The sequence below is a fragment of the Ctenopharyngodon idella genome, chromosome 16 (assembly GCF_019924925.1).
Source record: "Ctenopharyngodon idella isolate HZGC_01 chromosome 16, HZGC01, whole genome shotgun sequence".
NCBI lineage: Eukaryota > Metazoa > Chordata > Actinopteri > Cypriniformes > Xenocyprididae > Ctenopharyngodon > Ctenopharyngodon idella.
Window position 1 is genome coordinate 25,579,419 of NC_067235.1, and position 24,964 is coordinate 25,604,382.

General features: G+C 39.0%; 1 protein-coding gene across 4 annotated transcripts; it reads right to left on the reverse strand.

Moving 5' to 3' along the window:
* Positions 1-2,183: 2,183 nt before the first annotated feature.
* On the reverse strand, positions 2,184-24,964 carry znf1035 (zinc finger protein 1035). Of its 4 annotated transcripts, none has more exons than XM_051864411.1 (5): positions 24,646-24,964; positions 23,493-23,557; positions 18,776-18,885; positions 11,304-11,357; positions 2,184-11,219 (listed from the first exon to the last, which is right to left on the reverse strand). In XM_051864411.1, the coding sequence occupies exon 5, from the start codon at positions 11,179-11,181 to the stop codon at positions 3,076-3,078; it is 8,106 nt and encodes a 2,701-aa protein (XP_051720371.1). In that variant the 5' UTR covers positions 11,182-11,219; positions 11,304-11,357; positions 18,776-18,885; positions 23,493-23,557; positions 24,646-24,964; the 3' UTR covers positions 2,184-3,075. The 4 variants fall into 4 exon arrangements, with proteins under 4 accessions (XP_051720371.1, XP_051720369.1, XP_051720370.1 ...); XM_051864409.1 differs by lacking the exon at positions 24,646-24,964 and adding an exon at positions 24,293-24,631; XM_051864410.1 differs by lacking the exon at positions 18,776-18,885.

The window sequence follows — 24,964 nt, forward strand, 5'->3', positions numbered from 1 at the left end:
TATTTAACTATACAATCAGCCTCCAACATCTAAAAGAAAATAACATCTCTTCACCAAACCAAAGCACACCAAACGCGCTTTATGGGAACATCTGATTGTTGGATATAGTGCGTGCGGAAAATGTCATTGGCGTGCTGCACAGGGGAATTGAATGACAAAAACCGCAGCTAACGACTGTATGCGCCAATAAAAACGAAGCATAAAAAGCATTTCAAACAGTTATTGGCTTGCACTCACCTCGGGTATGTACGGTGTGCAAACTAGCATGATTTTACTCAAAGAAGTTATTAATTTTCAATCCGCAAGACGGTGTGTATTTTGCAACCAGTTTCTGTATAGACATGTTATTCTCGCTGTTCGCTATAGAGGGCAGTGTATCTGAGTGCTCACTCCCACTCCCCACATGTAAGGTTTAAACATACCGCCATCAACTGGTGTGAGGGACCGGTATGGTCTCCCTACAGAAGTAGACCCTACACTTTCCTCATTGGGCTAGATTGCATAAATATTGAACAGTAGCTATTAAGCATAGGCCTAGGTTATAAGGACTGTAGGCCTACAATATAGTTATAATCTTCATTAAATAAATGCCTAATATTTTTATCATCATTAAACTTTGGACAGAGACACATTTCTGATTTAATTTATGCTGTTCAGAGAACGTAAGTGATATTTTATTAAAAACACTGAAGATATGGAATGCCAAAGCTGACAAAATAATAAATAGGCTACATAAATATAGGCTACAAAGAAATGTAAATACATATCAAAATAAAGGAGAATTTATACTTTTATTCCCTTATTTATGCATTTTTTCCCCCCACAATTATTTATTTATGCATTTATTTATTTCCATGTTCTTTTATTTCTACATTTCTTTGTCTGTATGGTAATGAGAGGATGTTTTACTTTGCAATTGAGCTCAGAGCTGAAACGCAAGAGCTGGGAGTGAATGTGCCTTTGCAAGTCACATAGGGAATGAATGACTTAGAGATGGGCAATATGACCAAAACAGGCTGAAAGGAAGTAGCAGGGCTAAACTATTCTCTTTTAAACTATTCCCAGCTTAAACTGGTAGCTGTGTTTTGGAATGAGGTAGCCGGTTTCTAGCTGGTGCGTGCCAGTAGACCATCTTGGGTCAGCAATAAGCCAGCTACTAGCAGACCATACCAGCTAAAAAGTAGATAACTTGTTCCAAAACAGAACAACCATCTTAAATTTGATTTTATTTAACTGAATACTACTGATGGTCCTGTGGTAGTTTCAAAAACACCTTTCTTTTGTTGAGATATGGTTTACTAGAAACTAGTGAAACAATCATGCAGCAATATACCTATATACTTTTGTTTTCGAAGAGGAATACTAAAACATGAGATGGAAGGTAAAAAGCTACAGCCAGATCAACCATACAAGATATTTTCTAAATGAATTAAATTAGAAATAGATTAAATTAGAAACGCAAAACTAAAGTAACTGATGATGCAGGTTTCACTTCTAATGTTTACTGTCATACGCAAGGCCAAACGCACAACACACTCTCAATCTGAGCATATTTGAGCCAAACATTATAAGACATCATTGTTCTAAAAGAACCAATTTAAGTAGCTCTTGACTTGTAAAACTCTATAATTAACTGAAATTCCTATTCCTACATAACAATTATTGGTAGTATTAAAGGCCAATTAAAAAAAAAATAGAAGCTACAGGCCAGGAAGACTGACCATGTTCTCAGAATATAAAAATTATTACAGGTGTTTTCATTTTGACATGACTAATTCTTACATTCAGGTAAGAAAATTGAGCTCTCTTTGTTAATATATGTGGTAAACTTTACTTTGAAACTATCTGCTATTTTAGGTTGGTTTCAGGCAGAAATGGATGGGTATATGAAACACCCCTGACTGTGACTAGCAGGTTGGTCTCCCAGTCATTCAAAACAGTCAGCTGTTAGTTGTTACAAAATGTTGACAGTATGAAAATATGCCTGTATAACAATTAAGTATACTTACAATAAAATTCACAGCAAATAAATTAATTTGGATTTTATTACGAGTTAAGTAGGCTTCAGCTGAAGCCTACTTAAGTGGATAAAAAAAAAAAAAAAAAAAAAAAAAAAAAACCATTTTGGACCCGTCACCTCAAATCATTCCAAAAGTGAAAGAAATTTCTCAATAACAGCAAAGTAGGTGTAAATGTTTACTAGTTGAATAAATTCTCAACATTGCCATATAATACAAAAGTAAAACTAAACATCAGGTTTTCAAAGCCATATATATGTTAGCACTAACGTAGTTTAAACAGAAAGGGTACAGTATTTTGTCAAGCCTGAAGTTTGACATTTTCTCCTTTATTTTATTTATTTGAGCAAAGCCATTGAAGTTAGACTGTTCTCAAAAAGATAAAGCGGGATTTTTATGAAACATAAAATACATTATTGTAACTCAAGAAGGCATTCACACCATATATAACCGCTATGTGATGAACCCTTAACTTGACCTTAAATGTTTACAAACACATGGATAGTAAAAAAAAAAAAAAAAAAAAAAAGTTAACATTACTATGAAATATTAACAATTAAATCTACAGATTTCCTCTAACCTTCAAAGTGATGTTTAAAAACACATATGGCTAGTAAATTTAGCAAGGTCAAAAATTACTTCAACAATGAAGGAATGATGCAGGATTTTCAACTATACATCCTTGTGAACTGTACTGTGGAACAATAACATCTCCAACTACTTCATTCATGCATATATACCTCTAGTTCCATACATCATCTAGATTGCATACATTTAATATACACACAAATCAGTCTGAGTACTGTACAAACAATTTAGTCAGCAGTTCACAGAACCGTAAAAGAGAGTAGATTGTATGAACATTAACAGACCGATTCAGAACTACGGTAAAACACCCATGGCCACATTTCAAAGTGGATAAAAGCAGTTAGGCCTACGTAAAAAGAACAATTGGATTGTATGTACAGTTCTATCTTAAGAAATAATGTTCAGAAAACTGAATGATTTTGAATAACCTGCATTGCAGGAAACTGAGTCATCAGTAATTCAACCTTTATTAATTCACTGGGCTTTGGTAGGGAAAATGGATTGGTGATTGGGACTGAAGAGCTTCTGCAGAAGCAGCAGCATGAGTCCGCTGATGCTCCTCCAAAAGATTTAGAAAAGCAAAGGCTTTGTCACACTCCGTGCATTCATAGACTACTTGTCCTACATGGGTTTCCTGGTGCTTTTGCAACTGATCAAACATGGTGAAGGATTTATAGCACATATCACACCGAAACTCTCTGTTGTCCTGACTTGAGCTTTGCTGTTCAACATGTTTCCGTTTATGTTTTGCAAGATCGTTTGCTGTAAGGTAGGTTCTGCAGCATATTGGGCACTGGTGTTGCCTTTTTGCATCATGCATTCTACGGTGAGATATGAGAGTCGGTTCCGTTTTAAAGGATTCTGAGCACACGTCACACTGGTAAGGCCGTTCACTGTGTATCTGCTGGTGCTGCGTAAGGTATCTTTTCTTCGTAAAACCTTTCTCACAAACCAAGCACTTGAAAGGACGCGGATCCTCATGATGCTTTTTATGGTGCTCCATTAAACTGCTATTGGAGGAGAACCGTCTTTTACAGATAGGGCAAATAATGAAGTCTTCTCCAACATCAACCTCTTCTTCTTCATCACCTGCTTGAAAATGAGTCCCTGAACTATGCTTCTTGGAGGAAGAGACAGATGACTCTGAATGGTGCTTGTCTAAAAAGGTCAATTTTCGATTACTACAGTGGTGTTTGCGGAAAACGTCACTTCCAAGGAAGCTGTCTCCACATTCGGTGCATTCATACTGTGTAGCAGCAGTCAAATGGCATTGTTCATGTTCGTCAAGGTCTTTCTTAGTGGGAAAAGTCATATTACAGACGCTGCACATATGAGAATGAACAGAAAGGTGATTCGCGAGATCCAATGCTTGGTAAAAACTCTCAGGACATATGGGGCACTGGTAAATTTTGTCACGCTTCACCGTTTCTACACGTATAATCTTTTCACTGGTAGGAAAGTTACTGTCCTTGGAAGACTTTTCAATGCTGTGGCTTCGTAAATGGGTGAGAAAAAGGTGGTGGTGGGTGAAGCTCATGCTGCAGTGATTACACTGATAAGAACGAGGTCCTGACAACTGATGGCTGAGCTGATGCTTTTTTAGGTGGGAACCATGTAAGAAATGCTTGTTACATTCTGGACATGAGTATGGCCGCTCTTTTGCTGGACTGCAGCCATGTTCTGAGAGCTGTTCTGGATCTGGAAATCTTACTTGACAAATTCCACAGCGGTACTTGTACTGCTCAACGTTACTTGATGAAAGGCTTTTACTGGGGATGGCTGAAGTCCCTTGCTTTGTTTGAGGCTGTTGGGGTGGAATCAATGGTGGAAGCTCTTCTTCTTGCTCTGTGTGCATCTTACGATGCTCCGCCCGACTTGTTTTGCAGGAAAAGGTTTCATCACAAAGGTCACAGGGAAAGTTTTCATCACGGTGGGTAACCATGTGCTCAGCTAGTTCTGTTGGGCGTGTGAAGCTCAGGTGACATTTAGTACAGCGATGAGGGCTCTTTCTGATATGCGTTTGCTTGTGTTTGCGCAGGGAGAAGAGCGAGACAAAACCTTTGCCACACATTTGACACTGAAACTCAGACTTGTGGCATCGCTGATGTTGCTGCAAGTTCGCTAGCTGAAAAAAGCACTTCCCACATTCTTCACACTCAAAGGGTTTTTCGCCAAGATGACATCTTTGATGATCCTCAAGATTTTCTGATGTTAAGAATGTTTTACCACAAACATGGCAAGGAAAGTATGGTGCTGAATCTGAGTCATTGTCGCTGTCATCTTCATCTTCAAAATTTCTGTTGGACTCTTCCTTATCTGACTCCTGACTTGGACTGGCAGAGGATTTTTTCAATTCATCAGTGAGTGTTTTGACTGAATCCGGTCCATGTTTTAATCTGCAGTGCTTCGTGTATGACTTTTTTACCGTATAGGTTTTGTCACATGGTTCACACCTATATACTTCAGGTTGCTCTGTTCTTGCTTTCACACTAGGTTCTTTTGAACTGGGCAGGTTTGCATGCAAATGAGCCATCCTTTGGTGAATGGTCAGGGATTTAGCAGTCCAAAACCGCATCTCACAACGGTTACAGACAAAGGGACGACTGGGGTCATGACAAGATCTATGGATGTCCAGGTCAGAAGGAAAACGAAAACGCTTGAAACAAATTTCACAGGTATTATCCGTTTTTGCCTGATGTTGGATTTTCATATGCCTTTGCAATATACCAGCTTGAGCAAAGACTTTATTGCACACATGGCATCTGTGGATGTCTGATTTGCGCTCTTGATCTGCACGGCCATGTTCCTCTAAATGACTTATGAGTCTCAGTCCATCTGTAAAACTCTGATCACACTCAGAACACTGATACTTGTGAACAGCAGCATCTCCTTTTTCTGCATCATTTTCCTGGTCTTGATCTTTACATGAGAACTTAGTCTGCAGTACTCCAGTTCCTGTTGTATTGGAACCCTTGTTAAATATCAGCACAGTGTCATTTAGAGCGCAATCTAATTCACCTGCACTTTCCAGGGCAGATCCATTATTTGAGATGATCGTGTTACCTGTACATTTTCTCCTGTGTTTCTCCATTGTCTTTTTGGTCCAAAAACCAACATGGCATTTTGTGCAAGAAAGCGGGTATACGCCATTATGTATGCGCATGTGCATACCCAGTCCAGCGCGCTTGGAAAACCGCATGTTGCACTGTGGGCATTTAAGAGGCTTACTAATGTCTTTGTTTGAACATGCACGTCGCTCCCTTATCGGACTGCTGCTTTCTTGGTTCTGCCCATACCCCTCATCAACCGGCTCTTGCTTTATGATTTCCAGGTGACTTGATGTCAATTGCTGTTGATCGTTAATGGATTCTTGTGGCTGATCAGATCTATGCTTTGCTAAAAAATGTTGCTGGAGCTGTGAGAATAATAAAAAACGGTCACTACAGTTAGCACATGAAAAACCTTTTATCTTAGTGGGGCTCTTGTTCACCTCTTGAGAAGATCCAGATGATTTTGAGCTGACGACACAGGTCTTCTGGTGTACAGACAGTGTGTCCTGGGTAAACAGGTCACCACACTTGTCACAAAGGACTTTTTCTTGGTTTTCCCCCTTTCCGTTGCATTTAGCCAAGTGCCGTTTCAAATAGTCTGTCCTGATGAAATGTTCTCCACAGTTAGCGCAGCCATATGGTTTTTCTCCTGTATGAAGACGTACATGCACCTTCAGTTGTCCTGATAATTTAAAGCGTCGAGGGCAATACTCGCATTGGTATTTAAATTTGTTCATGTAGTGCACTTGTATACGTTGCAGAAGCTTGGAAGTTTCCCTGCATGGTTGGTTTTGAACATTGTTTGTGGCAGATGGCACACTTTCCTTTGAAACCTTTTTGCATCTAATGGTGAGGTTGTGCCTGCTCAAAGTCTTTTTAGTACTGTAAGTTTTGCCACATCTTTTGCAAGGAAAAGGTTTATCGGTAATGTGGAGCATGGCCATATGGCGCTTCAGATCACTCTGGGTGGACAACCGCTTTAAGCAAACTGTGCATTGCAATGGGTCACCTTCCTGTGTTCTGCTTTGGGAACTTGTGTTCAAGCTGTCGAGACTCATCTTTACAACTCGCACCTCAAGTCGTCGTTTTCCTCTGCAGCGGGCTTGGTGCAATTTTAAATGATCATAGCGTGAGAAACAACTTTCACAAGTCTTGCACCGATATGGCTTGACCTCTGTATGAGTGAGGATGTGATGTCTTAGATTTCTGGCCCTCAAAAATGATTTAGTGCAAAATTTGCACTTCAATGACTCACCATTTTCCCCATGAACCACAGTGATGCCTTTCTGATTTTTTTCTTCAGCGAACATCGATTTAATTTTCTCAGATCCTTTTAAACTTTCCAATCTACGTTCCTTAGTCACACCATCACAAAAAGCCTCATGTTGCAAGTATCGATCCTGATTGTCAAATTTCTGTCCACAATGCATGCACACATATGGGGTTTCCTTTGAATGAAGAGAGAGATGTTTCTGGAGAAAACTTCTAGTTCTAAAACATTTAAAGCATTTTGGACATTGCTGCTTAAACTTGCCCTCCTCCTTTGTACCAGTTTTGTTTTCGGTTGATAGCTTGCCCTGGCACTGCTTTTCGTGACCGTTTCTGTAGTTTTTTCTGGTAAAAACTCTCCCACATTTTCTGCAAGCAGGTTTTAACTTGTCTCCATTGCAGATCTCCTCATGAGCCTTAAATTTTCTTTTCCTGTAAAACTTCCCACACTTTGAACAAGGGAAAACTGTCTTTGCCAAATGGGCTCTCTCGTGGAGTTTCAAATTGTTGGGAAAACGAAATGAATGTGGGCAGTATGAGCAATTATAGAGCTTGTTGGTCTTGCTTAATGCACTATCTACGCTGTGTTCTGCCTGTGTTTCTTCAGCATTTGACGTCTGTAATAAAGGCGGTTGCTCCCCTGTACATTTTTCCTGATGTACGTTGCGATATTCCTTTCTGTTGAAGTGTCTGCCACAAGTGAGACACGGAAAAGGCTTTTCACCAGTGTGAAGGCGGATGTGACGAATCAGCCCAGCATGATTTGAGAAATGGCCTTTGCAGAACTGACATTTGGTTGCAGAAGGTTCAGGCATATGAGTTATACAATGCTCACTAAGTGCCTTTGAATCAGGAAAGGCTTCTTGGCAGAGAGCGCATTTGAACTCCTCTTTGTAAATCCTTTCTACCTTTAGAGTTCTAGCTTGGTCCTTTGGAGGGAAAAGTTCTTTAAGTTTGCGTCTTCTCTCATGCACAGCCACATGTCGAAGCAGAAATACTGGAAACCTGAATTGCAGCGGGCAATCGGGGCACTTAAGCATGCCTTTTTTTGGATGGGACTGTCTGTGTTTTAACAAATCTCCAATAGATGGTAGAACTTCCCAACAGACTAAACACTGTACATTCCGCTTATGCACATTTTTGTGAGTCATTAGGTGTCCATGCCTGGCAAAATTTTTACCACAGTCTAAACAGCGAAAAGGTTTGTTTCCTTTATGAAGTCGTAAGTGCTTTCTTAGTGAGTCAGGTAAAGTGAAGGCTTTTCCACAGAAGCGACAAGAAAGGCTTGCATCCTTAGCAGATTCTTTGCTAGCTGACTTTTGACCGGCAGAGCTTGAACTTTTTGAATCGACACCATTACCATGTTTGTGTTTGATTGCCTTTTTGGCATTTGCAAGCAATTTATGCTTTGCTAGATGGCCGTAGTAACCAGACTTGCTAGAATACACAGATGGACAAAAAGTGCATTTGTACTGCAATGCTTTTTGTACAGGCATAGTCAATTTCTGTGACTCTTTGTCCTGATTTTTGGTATTGATAACTTCCTCTAATTCTTTTCTTTTCTTTACATCGGTTTTACCTTTGGCTGAATACAGTTTAAGTTTAACGCAAGTTTGCTTGATGTGTCTATTGCGGTTGCTGGCCATGGTAAACACATCCTTACACAAAGGGCATCGATACTTTACACCAATCTTTCCTTTGCCTTTTTTCATATATTCTTTGAGACACTGTTCACGCAAATGTCGTGTCCGATTGTAGGAGTACTTGAAAATGCGAAAACAGATGGGGCATTTAAACTTTGGAATCTTGCTATCTGGAACTGACGATTTTTCACGTGGGACAATCTTTTGAGCACACTGCTCTCTTTTGTGTTTGTTTAGATTCCAGGTATATTTGAATGCTTTTCCACAGTTGTCACACTTGAAGGGCTTCTCATCTGAGTGTGATCTAAGGTGTGCTTTCAGTTGTGCTCTAAGCCTGAATGTCTTCCCACAAACTTGACAATGCATTTGTTCAGGTGACTGGTTTGTCTTGTACACATCCATTAGTTTCACAAAGCAATCACGAAGTTCTTTGTTGGAGACAGTGGTTTCAACCATGTCTGGTACACCTGTTTTTCCAAGAGTTGATTCTGAATGGTCTGCAGTCTGTACAGAAGGGTCTAGTATCAAGGGTGTGCAAGCTCCTTTACGCTTGTGGCTTTGACATTTGTGAGCACTAGGAAAGTATAATCCACAACAGTCACATCTATGATGTGTGACAACTCTGTGCTTCAGCTCATGTTCTTCATAATAAGCTTGTCGAACAAAGGACTTCCTACAGTACCTACAAATGAACTTTGCTTTCTCCTCAGTTAGCCCTTTAGTATATGAGGGTGGTGATTTTAACTCGTCATTAAGCTTGACTTCCCCACAGAAGTAGTGTTCTGCCAATGCGTCACCAGTGAAGTAACATTCACAAGCGGAACAATACTGAGACTTATGGACAGAATGTGTGCAGTGGTAGTGCTCGATTAGCTCATCTATACTTTGTGCTGACTCTTGGCATTCAAAGCAATGGTAGTTTTTTCCATTACAAGTTTTTTGTTCAGTCGTCTTAAGGAGAACAACAGGTTGCAGTTTTCTCTTTTGGGTCTTGAAATATGAAAAAGAATCTTTTCTTGCAATGGTGCCATTGTCAGTCCGACATTTGTGCTGTCCAGGATCTAAGAAGGTCCTGGATGTCTGGTCAGCACTGAGTAGTAGTGGATCTTCTGGTACATCAGTTCCTTCATCCATCTGATTATTAGATTCAAAGGCAGTTTTTAGAAGAACTGGTGGTTCTCTGTGATTAAACAGATTGCACTCATCAGCTTGATTTACATGTGCATGTTCCAGGTGTTTCAATTCCTCAATGTTCTGCGTTGTACTTTTTAAACCAAAACAAGATTCAAGGAATCCAAAACTACTCCTCTCAACTTGTTCATCATCAGACATGAAGCATTTCTGTCCTTCCAGCTGAGAAGAATTTCCATGGCCAGGTTTTAAGGATGTTGTTTTAGGCTCTGGTTGGTTGCTTTCTAATTGACAGCCACCAAGTGAATCTTTTCCATGGCCGGATGTCCCAGTTGTACCTTTAAATTCAGGTTTTGGAGATGTATTTTCAGGATCTGGATTCATTCTCTCCAACTGGTAGTCACCACATGGATCTTTTCCAATGCCAGAAATGACAAATGTCTCATCAAGTTCAGGTTTTGACGATGCGTTTTCAGCATCAGGGGTTGTCCTTTGCAATTGGCAAATACTTAGTGAATCTATGGTTGGGCAATTGATTTCATCTTCATTAGAAGTGGATGAAGTCTGAATTTTTGCATGATTTGAGGCACAAGTGGAACCACCCTGAGAGGTATCAAGTTCTTTGCAATGCATCATTGTTTGATCCAAAAAACAATCCAAATCACAAGAAAGAATGTCCCTTTCCTCAATTTGTCCATCTTTTGACAAAGGCATTACACCATTCAAATTATCCATGCCTTGTACTTCTCTACACGGATCCTCAGAATTTGTGATAAGTGAGCCCTCACTACAAGTATGGTTTACATCATCTTTGCTCTCACCCATGGTCACTGGAGGCCCAGTGTCCTGCTGTAGATTTATTTCACTCATATCTGAATTCACAGTACTATGGCGGACCTCAGCAGAAGAAACTTCCATTGTATTACTTGAATTTTGGTCTCCTTCCTCTACAGACAGACCAGCCTGGTTGCTACTAATGTTATCTTCAATGGATGAACCCAAACTGCAATCAAGATTTGCTTCCGTGTCAGAGCAGCTGCTAATATCTGAATACTCCACAAGACTAGCATTTGTCTCAAAAGCAGTTTCTAATATTGCCTTGTCAGAATGTGCTTCCAATGTGGACTCAACCTCTACCGAATTAGGCAAGGGACAGGGTGTCATGTTACCATTATATTCTCCTTTATCCCCTGACTTATCTTGTTCAAGGTGACCTGAATTCATTACATCTTGCCAAGGTGACTCATAGCATGTGTGCTGCAGAGAACCAGACTCGAAGTCTTTCATGTCCGATTCAGCAATGTCTTGCAAATCCATCATGCTTGAAAAGTTCTCCTTCTCAATTAATTGTTCTATCTCATGTGCAAAGTTCTCCTCCGGTTCCTCTGGAATTCCATTACATTCCATAGTTCCCACAGACATTTCTGGTCTCTGGTTAGAAAGAATCTGTGCTTGCTGGAATGCATTCCATTTTTGAGCCATCCTGGTGTTCTCCTCCAAAGGCTAGCTCTCCTTAAACTCTGAAAGACAAATGTCCATGTGATTACCAAAACAGCACACATTTGTAAATAAAATTAAATAAGATGATGAAATGAAATGCTCACCACACTTATCCACTACATATCAGTGGGAACATTATAGCTGATTTGCCCAAAGACCTGCATAAAGAAAAATATCTATTTCAAAAGCAGCATATATAAATCAATTACTAATAAAATTGCTGTTTACTAGTATAATGTGGATGTTTACTACTACTACTACGAATAATAATAAAAATGATAATAAAAAATAAAAAATGCGATTTATAATACTCCTTTATGATTGTTGCTTGTCAGACTGTACAAACATGATCCTCATGTCACACTGTGGGATCTCAGCTGTCATTTATATCAGACTGTACGACAGTCAAGACATGTTAAAAATGGATGCGCGCGTGAACTTGTCCAGAGTTTTACATCATCAACCCATACACATTCGGTGACTGTGAGCTGCATTACACACGGGACTGAAATGGTGGCTAACAAAGACATCTCTAGTGTTAATTTTGATCATGGCTTGTCTTGAAAAACTAAGACAATTTGACATTCATTATAGAAGAAGTCACACTGTAGGACTGTGTGTCAAATCTGACACCGCCAGAATTTCGGAGGTAAAATTTGATCGCAACGGTCATTAATCGGCTGTCTTTGAACATGTCAAACTAGCAATCAAAGGCTACAGATTTTAGCCTAAGATTATAGGAATCTTTTAGGATTCTCAAAATGTGTCTCAGACGACCAAATCGTGGCCAAAATCGCACAGTGTGCACCCGCCTTAAGACAGCAGCGCTGAAGTAATCCAAAGGTAATGGAATCATTAGCAGTCTAAGAGCTTTGCTCTTTGACAACATTTGCCGCGCAGCTTTTGGAAAAGTGAAGGAGCAATGTGCCCTGTCATTCTTTTTTTGGAGTATGACAGAACCAGGCCCCATTCACTCTCACTATATGAAAAAATTGTCCAGGATATACAGATAGAGGTTCTCAAACTATACACAAGATCAGTGGTGCATGGAGTGGGCTTCAATACATGTAAACATTTCCTATTTTTAATGGGATTTTGCAGTATTTATTGTAAATTATCTGTGTATATTTTTTTTTTTTAAAAGTAGGTGCCCTCGATCTTTAATCAAAATAACTTCCCCTCCTTCTTGCAGCAACATCTCTCTTCTCTGAAGACGTGTTTACTGGTGAGTGCAACCTGTCACTAACATAAGATTGCAGCAATAGCAAACCACAACCATCCGAACATCCAATCAATTTCCCATGGCTAAAATGAAGTCTTGCCCTACATTTATTCTTGTTTGAGAAGCCGTTTCACACAGATATAGGACACTATAAAGAAGAAAAGATTATCACAACTTCATGCTTCAACTTTAAATGTCAGCTTGTGAATGAGGTTTGTCAAATCCAGTTCCTGGAGAACCTAAGTGCCAAAGGTATCTAGAAGCTTAATTTTCTGAAGGAAAGCTTTAAGAGTGGTCTGCTATTTACCCAAAAGGTACAATAATACAACCAGCAATGGAAAGAGTTCGAAAGAGTTCAGAGAAACAAGTTTAAAGATGGCCTCAATTTCCACAATATAATGTATTTCTCAACTGTTTTGCAAAATCTACAAAATAAAAATGTGCATAAAAATAATTGTAATTTTCACTGTAAAAGACTGTTAAAATGCAACAGTAAAGACCGGTTAACTGGTTAACAGTAAGTTACTGTAATATTTATGGAGAAAAATTAATAGATCTAACCTTACATTTCATGTAATTTTATAGCAAACTGTTAAATGTTGGTTTTTTTGTTTTTTGTTTTTAAGTAAAAAGAACAAACTATCTTATAAATTAGTGAAAAATACCTTTTTGGATCAAAGTAGATGATCAAAATAGACCTTACATAAGGCGTGCCTAATCCTGTTAATGGATATCTACCTATCTGCAGAGTTCAGTTCCAACTCTGCTCCAACACACTTGGCTGTAATTATCAAGTACTATAAACTGAAGAAGAGCTTCCAGTTACAGGCTTCACAGGTCAAGTGGTAACAAGAAAGTCTAAAATGGTCTCAAAGCAACGGAAGTAGACAGTAGCAGTGTTTCCACTGTTGGGCCAAAAGAGAGCATTCTAGTGCGTGCCAGGGCCAGTTGCTTTTCCACCGTCACTTCCAGGGCTTGATCGGGCCTCAACGGGGTTTCTCTGGGCCAATGGCAAGGGGTTTTTGGCCCACCGAATACTATCGTCCAAAGCGGGCCAACTGGGGCTTGAGGAGTGGTCATGAACAATGGCGGAGTTTACCCGAGTCAGGAGAAGGTCAACACCGCTGCTCATTTCCCATGTTATTATATTAGGCTACCAGCTAACTTCAACATTTGAGACATCAACCACATGAAGCTGGTCTGGGATAAATGATGATTAATGAACATTGAACATTTGAATACTGTTTTGCATTAGGGGGCAGTTGTGGCCTAAAGCATCTGACTTGAAAATTGAAGGTCATGGGTTTGGGGAGTGAATGAACAGTGCTCTCTTCCACTCTCATTACCCACATCTGAGTTGCCCTTGAGCAAGGCAGCTAGGCTAACCCCCGATCACTCCCCGGGCGCTGCAGCACTGCTCCGGGTGTGTTCATGGTCTTCAATTACTTTATTGCTGACTATTTATTTGTTCTTTACTCTAATTTTAAAGTTAAGACATTCATTCATTTCAAAATAGATGTTCTAAAACTTCTGATCTGTAGTGTACCAAGAACAGTCAATATATTACTAAACCTGGGTGCACCTGCAGCATGTGGCATCACCTCTCCAGAGAGAAATCACTTCCCAGGGTCAAATACATCTATACTTCTCAACAAATGAGTAGCATGGGTTTATAAAACACTATGATTTAAGTAATGACCTACTAGTAACAGAGTATGCAATTTCAGACTGGCACTGTGACCCATCATAACATCAACATCACACATCCATGGCACCTTTGCTTGGTGAGATTTTGCAGGTTTCAGTGGAAAAATTGATGCCTATACAGGCGCAAATGAAAATAATGTAAACTACTCGGTACAAAATGCCTACTCTACACATGTCCCATTATCCACTTAAATGAGCAAGAAAATATACCCAAAAGGAGTATGGAATTTCTATTATAATTCGGAATAAATTCTGCAAATTTTCAAGAACCTAAGAATCAAAAAAGATTTAGAAAACTGACATCTTTAGCTCTCCATGGTCACTGTGATTTTGCCATTTAAAACATGTTCCTGGATCAAAATATTTTGTTGATCATGGATCACCATCCCTATCTGAAAACATAGTACTAACCCTATCCCTACCCCTAAACCTAACCTTGACTTATCCCTAAAATCATAGAAAATGATAAGTGAATAACGTTGATGTAGAAGTACCTGACCTTGGCTGTAAGCCTAAACTTGACAATCTGTAAACTTGTTTCTTAAATCTGACCGGCCAAATCTAATGTTGATCCAGGAACATGCTGAAATCACATTCACCCTGAAGATTCAGAGTTTGATGAGCCTTTATATTGGATATACAGTGAGATATGGTTGGTATGGGGCAACTGGAAACATTACCTCATGTCCTGTCATGAGATAGGGGCCTTAAGTTACAAAAGAGATTAAATTTTTTGATGACAAGTCTTATAGCATCTTTACACTGATAAGCTATGGCTTTCATTGTGAAAATATACTATTCAGTTACTTCTGCACTCTCAATACTACATTCAGTATAGCTTTCTTAACACAACTGACAATACTACAGAAGAGTTAATCGTCAACCACAAATCCATTTATAGAAACATGATAGCGTGGTGCTTTGGTCAGCAGATTTGGTGTTAAATACATATAACTGAATATCTGGGTAGGTTTCTGGTACCCCTATTCTACTGGCACAATGCCACTGCCCAACCAAGAACTATTCTGTGCATTTCCACGGAAGAATTGGTTCTTTTGGCCAGGAAAATTAGCTTGGCACCTTCAAGGTTCTCAGGATTCAGAGGCTGTTCGGGGCAGGATAATGCCCTCACCAAGAATGGTTTTCAAAAATTACAACTCAAAAGAAAACTATATGGTATAAAATAGGAACAATAATCAAGGAAGCAAGATAGATGCCATTATGAGTAAACACTAGAAGACCCTGTCTACATCCTGACAGCACACCCTGAGAACCACCTAATTAATTTGTATTGGATAAGGCCAAGGGTAAAGGGTGTCCAATCCTGCTCCTGAAGGGCCATCTTCCTGTAGAGATCCAACTTGCTCTGAAATTTCTAATAATCCTGTAGACCTTCAATAGCTTGTTCAGGAACATTTAATTTGAGAAAACTCTTCAGAAATGTGGCTGTCCAGGAGCAGAATGGGTCATCCCTGGATAAAGCAATACCCCATTTCTTGACAGAAAGAAGTAAGTGGAAAAGGTGATTCCCAGTGTCTGGTGTTGTTGGACATCATGCAGAACTTTGCATCATCTTGTACTACATTGTTATCATACATTGTATTCATCATTTAATACATAGAGCAACATCACCCACCTCCAGTCCCAATGCCTACTACATCCTATTTTTCTCCCCTTTCCTGTTATTGTTCTTGTGTGGAAACAACGGCAAATCTTTGCATCTCTGCAATGACCAGAGATACAATGCAATACAATAACTCTGGTTCTTTCTTCCAGATCTACCATATTCTTTTATCATTCCTCTTCTTTATGGTGTACACCAGAAGTTCTCAACTCTTGCGCCCAAGATCCACTTTCCTACAGAGTTTAGCTCTAAACTTAGTCTCCCACACCTGAACAAGCTATTCAAGGTCTTTAAGTTACGAGAAAGCTACAGGAAGATGAGTTTGATCAGGAGCTAAACTCTGCAGGAAAGTGGACCTTGAGGGTCAAAATTGAGAACACCTGGTCTTATCCATAAGGTTCAGTCAGGCCTTTCAAAAACCACCAGACATCATTCAACACTAACGTCTCAAATTCTGCAGTAGTTATTTTGAGCCACCATTGCAATGCTGATGACACACAGCTCTTCCTTTCATTTCACCAGATGATCCTACAGTAGCTGCACGAACCTCAATCTGTCTGGCAGACATCACCTGCAGCTCAACCTGGCAAAGACTGAGCTTCTTGTCTTCCCTGCCAATCCGATTCTACAGCACAATTTCACCACTAGGTACATCATCAATTACACCATCAAGTTCGGCCAGAAATCTTGGAGTAATTTGATGACCAACTGACCTTCAAAGGCCACATTTCAAAGACAGATCGGTCATGCAGATTTGCACTACACAACATCAGGAAGATCAGGCCTTTCCTAACAGAGCATGCAACAAATTCTCGTCCAGGCACTGGTCATTTCTAGGCTTGATTACTGCAATGCTCTTCTGGCTGGACTGCCATCATGTGCAATCAAACCTCTACAAATGATACAGAATGCTGCAGCATGTCTTGTCTTTAATGAGCCCAAAAGGGCCCACGTCACACCTCTCTTCATCTCTCTGCACTCGCTACCACTTGCTGCTCGCATCAAGTTCAAGGCATTGACACTCGCTTACAGATCTACCACAGGCACAGCACCCTCCTACTTCCACTCACTCTTTAGTCTACATCCTTACCAGCTAAATTAGTGAAGGCTCACCATCACACAGAGGCACAAAATCGCTCTCCAGAACATTTTTGTTCACTGCTCTTTGCTAGTGGAAATCTCCCCCCTTTCATTCGGAATGCAGAATCCCTGGCAATATTCAAAAAACAGCTGAATACTCTTCTCTTTCGAGAGCACTTATCCTCATCATAAAAAAAGAAAAGAAAAAAAAAAATGCTTTCACTTCCTTTAAAACCTCCCTAATCTAGCTTATGCTACAGCAATGTCTGAAACTTGTATTGTGAGCACTTCTTGTGTTTATTTGCCTCTTCACAATGAATCACTTCTTGTATTCCTCACTTCTAAGTCATCTGCAAAATGAATAAATGTAAAAAATAAATGTAGTTAGCCTGACTCCTATAAACAGCCATAACCATTTGGGCCATACAGAGACCACAAACTTAAGGGAGCAGTTGCAGTCAAAGACAAACTGGTTCCAAACCCTTCTGATGACACAGCTTATATCTCAGAGTTACCGGTTATGATGTCACAAACTTAACGAGTTCGACCCAAAATTGGTTCAGAGGCTGGATCTCGGCCAAACTTTAAGAAAAACGCTTCATCAGATCCATGGTCTGAGGGTCCGTGCCAAATTTGGGAACAACAACAGGTCATGAGAACTGAAAAAAATTCTCTTTTTGCTTTTAACTTTTGAACAGTTTACCAGAAAATGAAAAGCTGGTGTCTATGGATTCCTTGTATCATGCCTAACCTAAGGATACTAATTTTGCCAGGATCGGACTAACCATTGAACCATTGATTGAATGTTGTCATAAATTGCAATATCTTTTAAAACAATTTGACATATCAGCACAAAATTTCTTAGGCATCATCATCAGAATGTCCTGAAATGTACCTGAGAAGATTGAACACAGTGCCACCTAATGTTCCAAAGATTTAAGGATTTTTGCAAAAACTTATAACTTTTGAAAACATCATCCAAAATTTGTTTTCTCTGTGTCATTTTGTTCCCTGGTTAATGCAGATTCTGACTATGTATCATTTGTCATGTGTCAATGTGCCTGCCATATTGAAGTAAATGAAAAACAGATTTTGCTACTACAAGTTTTGTCCAAAATTGTCTCAGATGATCTTTGGACCAAGCTGCACAGAAATGACTAAAATTTTTTATATATGCTACCGTCCCTGAGAAATCCCACTCCAAAGTTGACCCTGCCTGTGTTTGTCTTATGCTAGTTAGCTTAGCATGCTAATTGGTTAACATGCTAACCAGTTGCCATTCTCTTTAGCTATCAGGTTAACCATAAGCTACATTTGCATTAAGTTTCAGGTCATGGGTTCAAATCCTGTGTGGCATAAGTACAGATCGCAAGAGGTACTGTGGCCAGAAGTGATGCAAAAGTTGCTACTGTTCCAGACATTGTGTTTTTCTGGGAATGATCTCATCTGAAATTATTAAATATAACATGCGGTGCATTTATATACAAAATCTTAATTTTGAGTTGATTCTCACTTGAACTATGGAACTTAGGTATGAGAACACGTCTTTCCGGTGGCGAGACGAGATGAGCGACAGGCACCTGACCCAGAGACTGTGGAGACACAACTTTATAAAATTGTGTAATGTTGTGTCATTTAGAGCCAAAAGCTGTGGTTCTGGCTTCAAAACCTCAAGTCTGTGTAAAATTAAATAAACTGTTCTATGAGTGGCATGCTGTTAAAAGCAACAGACTATAAATGAGGATTGTTTGATCAAATTAAATGTGTAGCAAGTGCTTAACCATGTGAATTGTGCAATGTTCAAAAGTTTCCTAATAAAATCCAATGTTCAAACATGCCAAAAATGGCCATAAGTAGTTTGGCCCCACAATTGCTGCTAGCAGATATTTTTGCTTTTTTTTCTAATTAAAAGATTTATAAATAAAGCAATAATGTTGACTCACATGAGACCAACCCTGCTCCTGGAGGGCTACCGTCCTGCAGACTTTTTTCAACCCTGCTCCAATACACCTGTGACCAATAAAATTGGCTGCAGGGTAAGGTTTGTGCTTAACTGGTTTGGAAGAAAAAAAAGAAAAAAAAAGAAAATCACACATCTTGAATACCCAGATTAGCTGTTGCAGATGGGCTTGATTAAGGCTGGAGCTAAGCTCAGAAAGATGGTTGCCCTCTAGGGGCAGGACTGGCTACCAAACCTGTCCTGGAACCACATTCAAAATGTGCATGGGTAGAGGGTCTCCAGGACAGATCTGAGAAGCTCTGGCCTAGACCACAGCTTCTCAACTCCAGTCCAGTGTTCTGGACACTTTAGTTCAAACCCTAACCAAACACCACAGAACAAGCTTATCAAAGTGTTCAAAATTACTTGCAAATTACAGACAAAAGTGTTTAATTAGGGTTGGAACTAAAGTCTGCGGGACACCGGACCTCCAGGACTGGTGCTGAAGAGCCCTGAAGGTCACCCCCTCAATAGTGTGGCCATGTTGGCACATGATCTGCCATGTCATACATTTGCCATGTCATACAGTTAATAATATTAGAAATAATACTTAGTAAACATGAATAATATTACTTGCTTTCTGACCAGTACTCAAGACTATACAATGTATAAACACAAACCAAGCATACCAATCAAACAATATACAAGAACAATAAACCTACAGACACAATATAACAATGGAGCATGAGTTAAGCATATGCGATCCACCGGTCTAAACAAAATGAATATGAGCTGATGCTGTTCCTGTTAGATGAAACCAACCACAATGATCCACTGCTCCTAAACACAGATCAAGGTTAGACTCAGTAGCTTCAGGTGGCGAGTGTGAACATGCATTGGTCACAGCTGCCACTGCAGGCAGAGAACTCACGGCTGTCCTTTCAGTGCAATGAAGCAGCCAGTCTCATAACATGAACCACCACCATAACAGGGAGATTTAATCCAAGAATGTCCATTATGAATGTTTATAGTATGAAACTGATAAAAGGAATAAAAATAAATACACAGCACGGGTGTGAAGCAGCAGCTGTTAGTAATCTAAGTTTATACTAGCATCTATTGGAGTGGATGCATGAAGTCCAAGATCACTGACAGTATGATAAACCTCCACCTCTAACTGTAGTCTTTGCAGCCAAGGGAAACTGAAAACACTAATGAAAGTGCATGTGCCTTTAACAAGTTCTGTGAAACACATGAAATTCATTTGCAAGCTTGTATGCACACCTGGGACCTGTCCCAAATGGCGCACAGTGTGCACTTGCAGTTATGTGGATTTGCAATGACTGCAGCAAGCGTGTGTGCCAGTAAAGTCCACAAGACTGTAGGGTGCCCCATTTGACATTTCTAGGTTTGAGAAGGATGCTCATAGGCATTGGGACTACTTTGTGCCCTTGATGCACACTTTTGCCACCCTGGCATTGATGCAGGTTCCATAGTAGATGACTACCTGACATTCTATACACAAACGTTTTAACAAGACAGGGTAAACAAATTAACCTAGCTGTAAGATTATGTAATGGATATTATCAGTGAAATCCAGTCAGCAACTGTCCTTTTGAGAGTACATTAAAAAAGACTGTTGTTTATGGTTGAAAATGCAATTTTCAGTGCAATGGCCCATGCTCTGAACCCTAGGCAACAGAGGTGCCCATAACCTGTTTTGCAAAAAAATATAAAGATAAACCATATGATCAAAGGTATATGGACACCCCCCTTTTACTTAACGGGTTTGTATATTCCAGCAAATTCTTTTGAGGATAAATCTTAATACTGCTGCATACAATGGCACTGTAGACAGTATAGCAGGGGTGCCCAATCCTGTTCCTGGAGATCTACCTACCTGCAGAGTTCAGATGCAACCCTGATCCAACACACCTGTCTATAATTATCAAGTGCTCCTGAAGAACTTCATTAGCTGGTTCACTTGTGTTTGATCAGGGTTGGAGCAGAACTTTGCAGGAAGGTAGATCTTCAGGAACAGGATTGGGCACCCCTGCAGTATAGGATACCAATATGATAATACCACTGTGCACAAAGCAGGTATCCATAGAAATGGTCTAGGGAGGAACAACGCGTACTGGGTCATCAGAAACTTGACCTAGAAATTTGGACAATTAAAGTAAGGTAGTAAAATATCCAGACTAACTAATGTAAAAAGTTTGCCAAACCTTTTTCTATACCTGGCTGTGCATGGCACCTACAGCTCTGCACAAACTCCTGAAGGGTTCAAGGATTCATTTAAATCTTTGAATTCAGCTATTTCACAGTCATATTCAGAAATATAATTATTATAATTATAATATAATTATTCAGGCAATTTATAATTTATAAATAAACAATGTATTATGAACAAACATGAATTAATGAACAGTTAACCTAGATAAAAGGCCACTGAATAATATGAACAATTGAATTGAACATGAAATTTATTTTAAGTTCATGATGCCAGATTATATAATGTTAAATAACACATTAACTAATGTTAACATTTTGAACCTTAAGTGATACTGATGGAGAGTGATGGAGGTGGGCACCCACCAGTTTGTCTTAAATGATGGGCTGTTTCACAAATACTGTTTCCGCAGAGCATTTTCGTTTTGGTACCTATATTTACATACTCACAGATGCAATATTTTAGCAGTGCAGCACATGCCGAATTCGGCAATAAACATGTCAAAAATGCAGTGTAAACATATCGAAAATGTTTTACAACTTAAGATCAATATGCTTTAATTCTGGAGCAAATAATTGTATTTTAATAATTCTTAAAGGGACAGTCCCCCTATCCATACGTGAAGGCACAACACACACCTGCTTCTGCAGTGACGCTCTCATGCAGCAGATGCAGTACATGTGAAACAAGTCATAGTCAAAGGGTTGTTTTTAGAGTGGTCAAAAGTACCGACTTCGGTATCAAGTCAGTACTGAAATTTTAAAAATGTGATGCTTTGAGCGGATTCGTAAACACCTCTGAGTGGCCATTGTGTTGACATGCTCATCAGATATGTGATTTAAAGTCACCATGTAATCAAAATTTATTATTTTTTTAATGCAATATTGCAGTGTTTATTATAAATTATCAATGCTCATCATTATTTTTTTTTAAATTCACATGCCTCAAAATCTTTAATCAAAATAATGCCCCTCCCACTTGCAACAACATCTTGTCTCTTCTCTCTCATTCACATAAGATTGCATCAATAGCAAATGACAATGATCCAATCAATTGCTGATGGCAAAGAAATCAAATCCAGCCCTTCATTTTGTCTTGTTCAAGAAACCGTTTTACCTGGATATTCATCACAACAGGGAAGAAAAGACTATCGCAACTTATGTCATGCTGACATAAAAAGCACTCAGTAATTTTATATTTATGCTTGCACTGTACAATATGGTGCCCTCTTGGTCTTATATACACATACCTAGTGCTGTAGATGCTGCATCATGCAAAAGCAATAATTTTTCATTACTGATGCCACTGTTAAATAAACTTTTCAAAGACAAAGTCTGTTTAACATCTATGCATTTGCTTTCCAAAGCTACATTGCACTCAAAGTATATACTTTATCAGTTTCACGCATTCTCTGAGAATCGAGCCCATGACTTTTTGCTCATTGCTAGCAAAATAGTGTCCTATAATTGGGGGATTACAAAGATATAAATCAGCTTTTATTAGGCTACTGATATGAATACTAAAAATTTAATTTTAAAGTGCACTTTTAAAATTGCAGTGATGGAAAGACCATTAAATGTTAGCTTTTTTTAATAATAATAAAAAATTGTTTTACACAACATTTACACCAACAGCTCAGCACCTTTAGGGATTAGAATATATTAATTTATGATGTAAGAGAAAACGTAAAGATTCACACTCTGCTTGATTGAAACAGAAACACAAACTAACCGTCATCACAGATGATTCCTGATCACACATCGATCTTCTATCATTCACTGACAATTTTTTTTTTAAACAAACAATCCTAATATGACTCAACTCTTCTCGATAGTTACATTTGGTTCTGAAACTGCACCTATTTTTAGAAATGGATTCTTACTACCACTGTAGGTTTAATATAATGGCAAATTATATTAATGACCTGTAAAGTAACTACTTAATGTGTAAACTAAATGTGAGAAATAATTGGTCATAAACAGTGTAAATATAATTTTGCCATCAAGCTAATACATTAAGATGATTAGTCAGCTAACCAGTGCTGTTGACACGACAAACAAAGTTTATTATTAATAAACTATCACAATCAATGTTGTCTTGGCTCATACACAAATGCAAAAGTCAATCAAATGTTATGCTCAGGTTGGATGACAGGGTGATGTGCATGCAGTGAGTATGCCACAAGTTACCTTACTAATTCTGTTATAACACACTAACGTGTGTGCTATATGAATGTGTACGCAGTAAAGTTAAAAAAAAAAAAAAAAAATCACTACTTAGAGTATACAAAGTGTTTGCATGTGGCTATTATTTTGTAAAATAAAGACACACGAGGAAGGTTCTTTGACAAGATGCAATAACTCCTCTCAATCCCACCACGGGAAATTATACATCCTTATCTGTACAACTAAACACCCATAAATTCTATGAACTATAACATACTGTAAAGAAATAAAAACAGCCTACAAAATGAGTGAAGTCAACTTACCCTAAAATGCCAGTACACATTCCAAAAGCAAACTCACTCCTGTGATTTGTCCTTAAACATACACTCTGTAAAAAAGAAAGAAAAAAGGACGAACTCATTATCAAACATTTATGTCTATGGGGTAAAGACTTACACTTAACACACTTATTTACTTGTTTACACATAAAACAAGTATACGAGTCTGTTTACTATCACGAACATCTTCATTTTTAATGTATTTTATCAAATACAAAATAAATACATTATTAAAACGTGAAAAACAAAACAGATATATTTAATAAGTTCACCATGGTAACCTTCAACACTAAACGATGTAGTGCGACTCCCTCCTGTACAGTGAGAACCCGGTGGCTGTTTTAAAGTGATGCAGATTTTTAGTTGTTGTGACAACTAGTCAATAAATTATCAGAGGTGTCAAGTACAGTAACATTATGTAAATATACGGATGTTCATAATTAAAAAGTTAATGGTTGTATTTTAATTGTTATTTAGTTGTTTATATAATGCTAACGGAGCAATCTGAAAGAGAAATGCACGAAGCTAAGCTGGCTGGAGCTAGGAACATGGAAGTCCAACGTCACAAAACAAAATGGGCTGCATGCTTGGAACCTGGAGTACGAGCACACAAACAAGACCTAGCGATCCGAGAAACTACGGAAATCAACGCCTTCATTTGCGATGTAAATATTATCTAGCGCATTATACACTCCTAGTATTATACTGTCCCGTTTAATTACGTAGCAAAGCAGTATAAGCTTCTCCCCATGAGCTTCTCCCCCTTTAGAACGGCTCGTACTCACCGTCGTGCTCGGCTTCCTGCTGCTGTCGTTTTCCTTTGTAAGACTATATGCACCTTCCCGATGCGCAATGCGCACATAAGATATTCCCAAACTTTCAATTCAAGATAAAGATCATTGGAACACTATTCGTTATTTTTAAAAAATCATTACGGGTTTGATGTTAGTACAATTCGAAGCACATTCACCAAACAATGTGGCTCACCCGACCCCGGGATATTTCGTGACACTCGACCACATGAACCTATGAGAAAACGGCTAATGGAGAGGAAGACCCGCCTTCAGTTCTACGGGGCCTCCATTTCAATGTCCAATGTGTGGAAGCATTTTTTGCGCATGGTATCTAAGGAACGTACCTTAAAATGGCTGCCGATGTTGTGGGAGGTGCTTGTTAGATATATTCCTTCGACCATCCCACATCATGCCTTTCAGATTGTTGCAGGGTGCAGTACCTTAGTTTCTTGTCAAAGAACTTGACATAGTCAGTTTACCCAGAGGTCCAACAATCCAAGCCACTTATCTTGTTCTTCAGTGTTGTAAGATATTTCATAATAACTGTACTGTAATGTCACAGAACCGATTTTGGAGCCCACTACACATTTGCACGTGATAACCACCTGTAAAAGTTTAATAAGCAATGTGGACTGTTGTGTGTTACATGAAACATTGTAGATT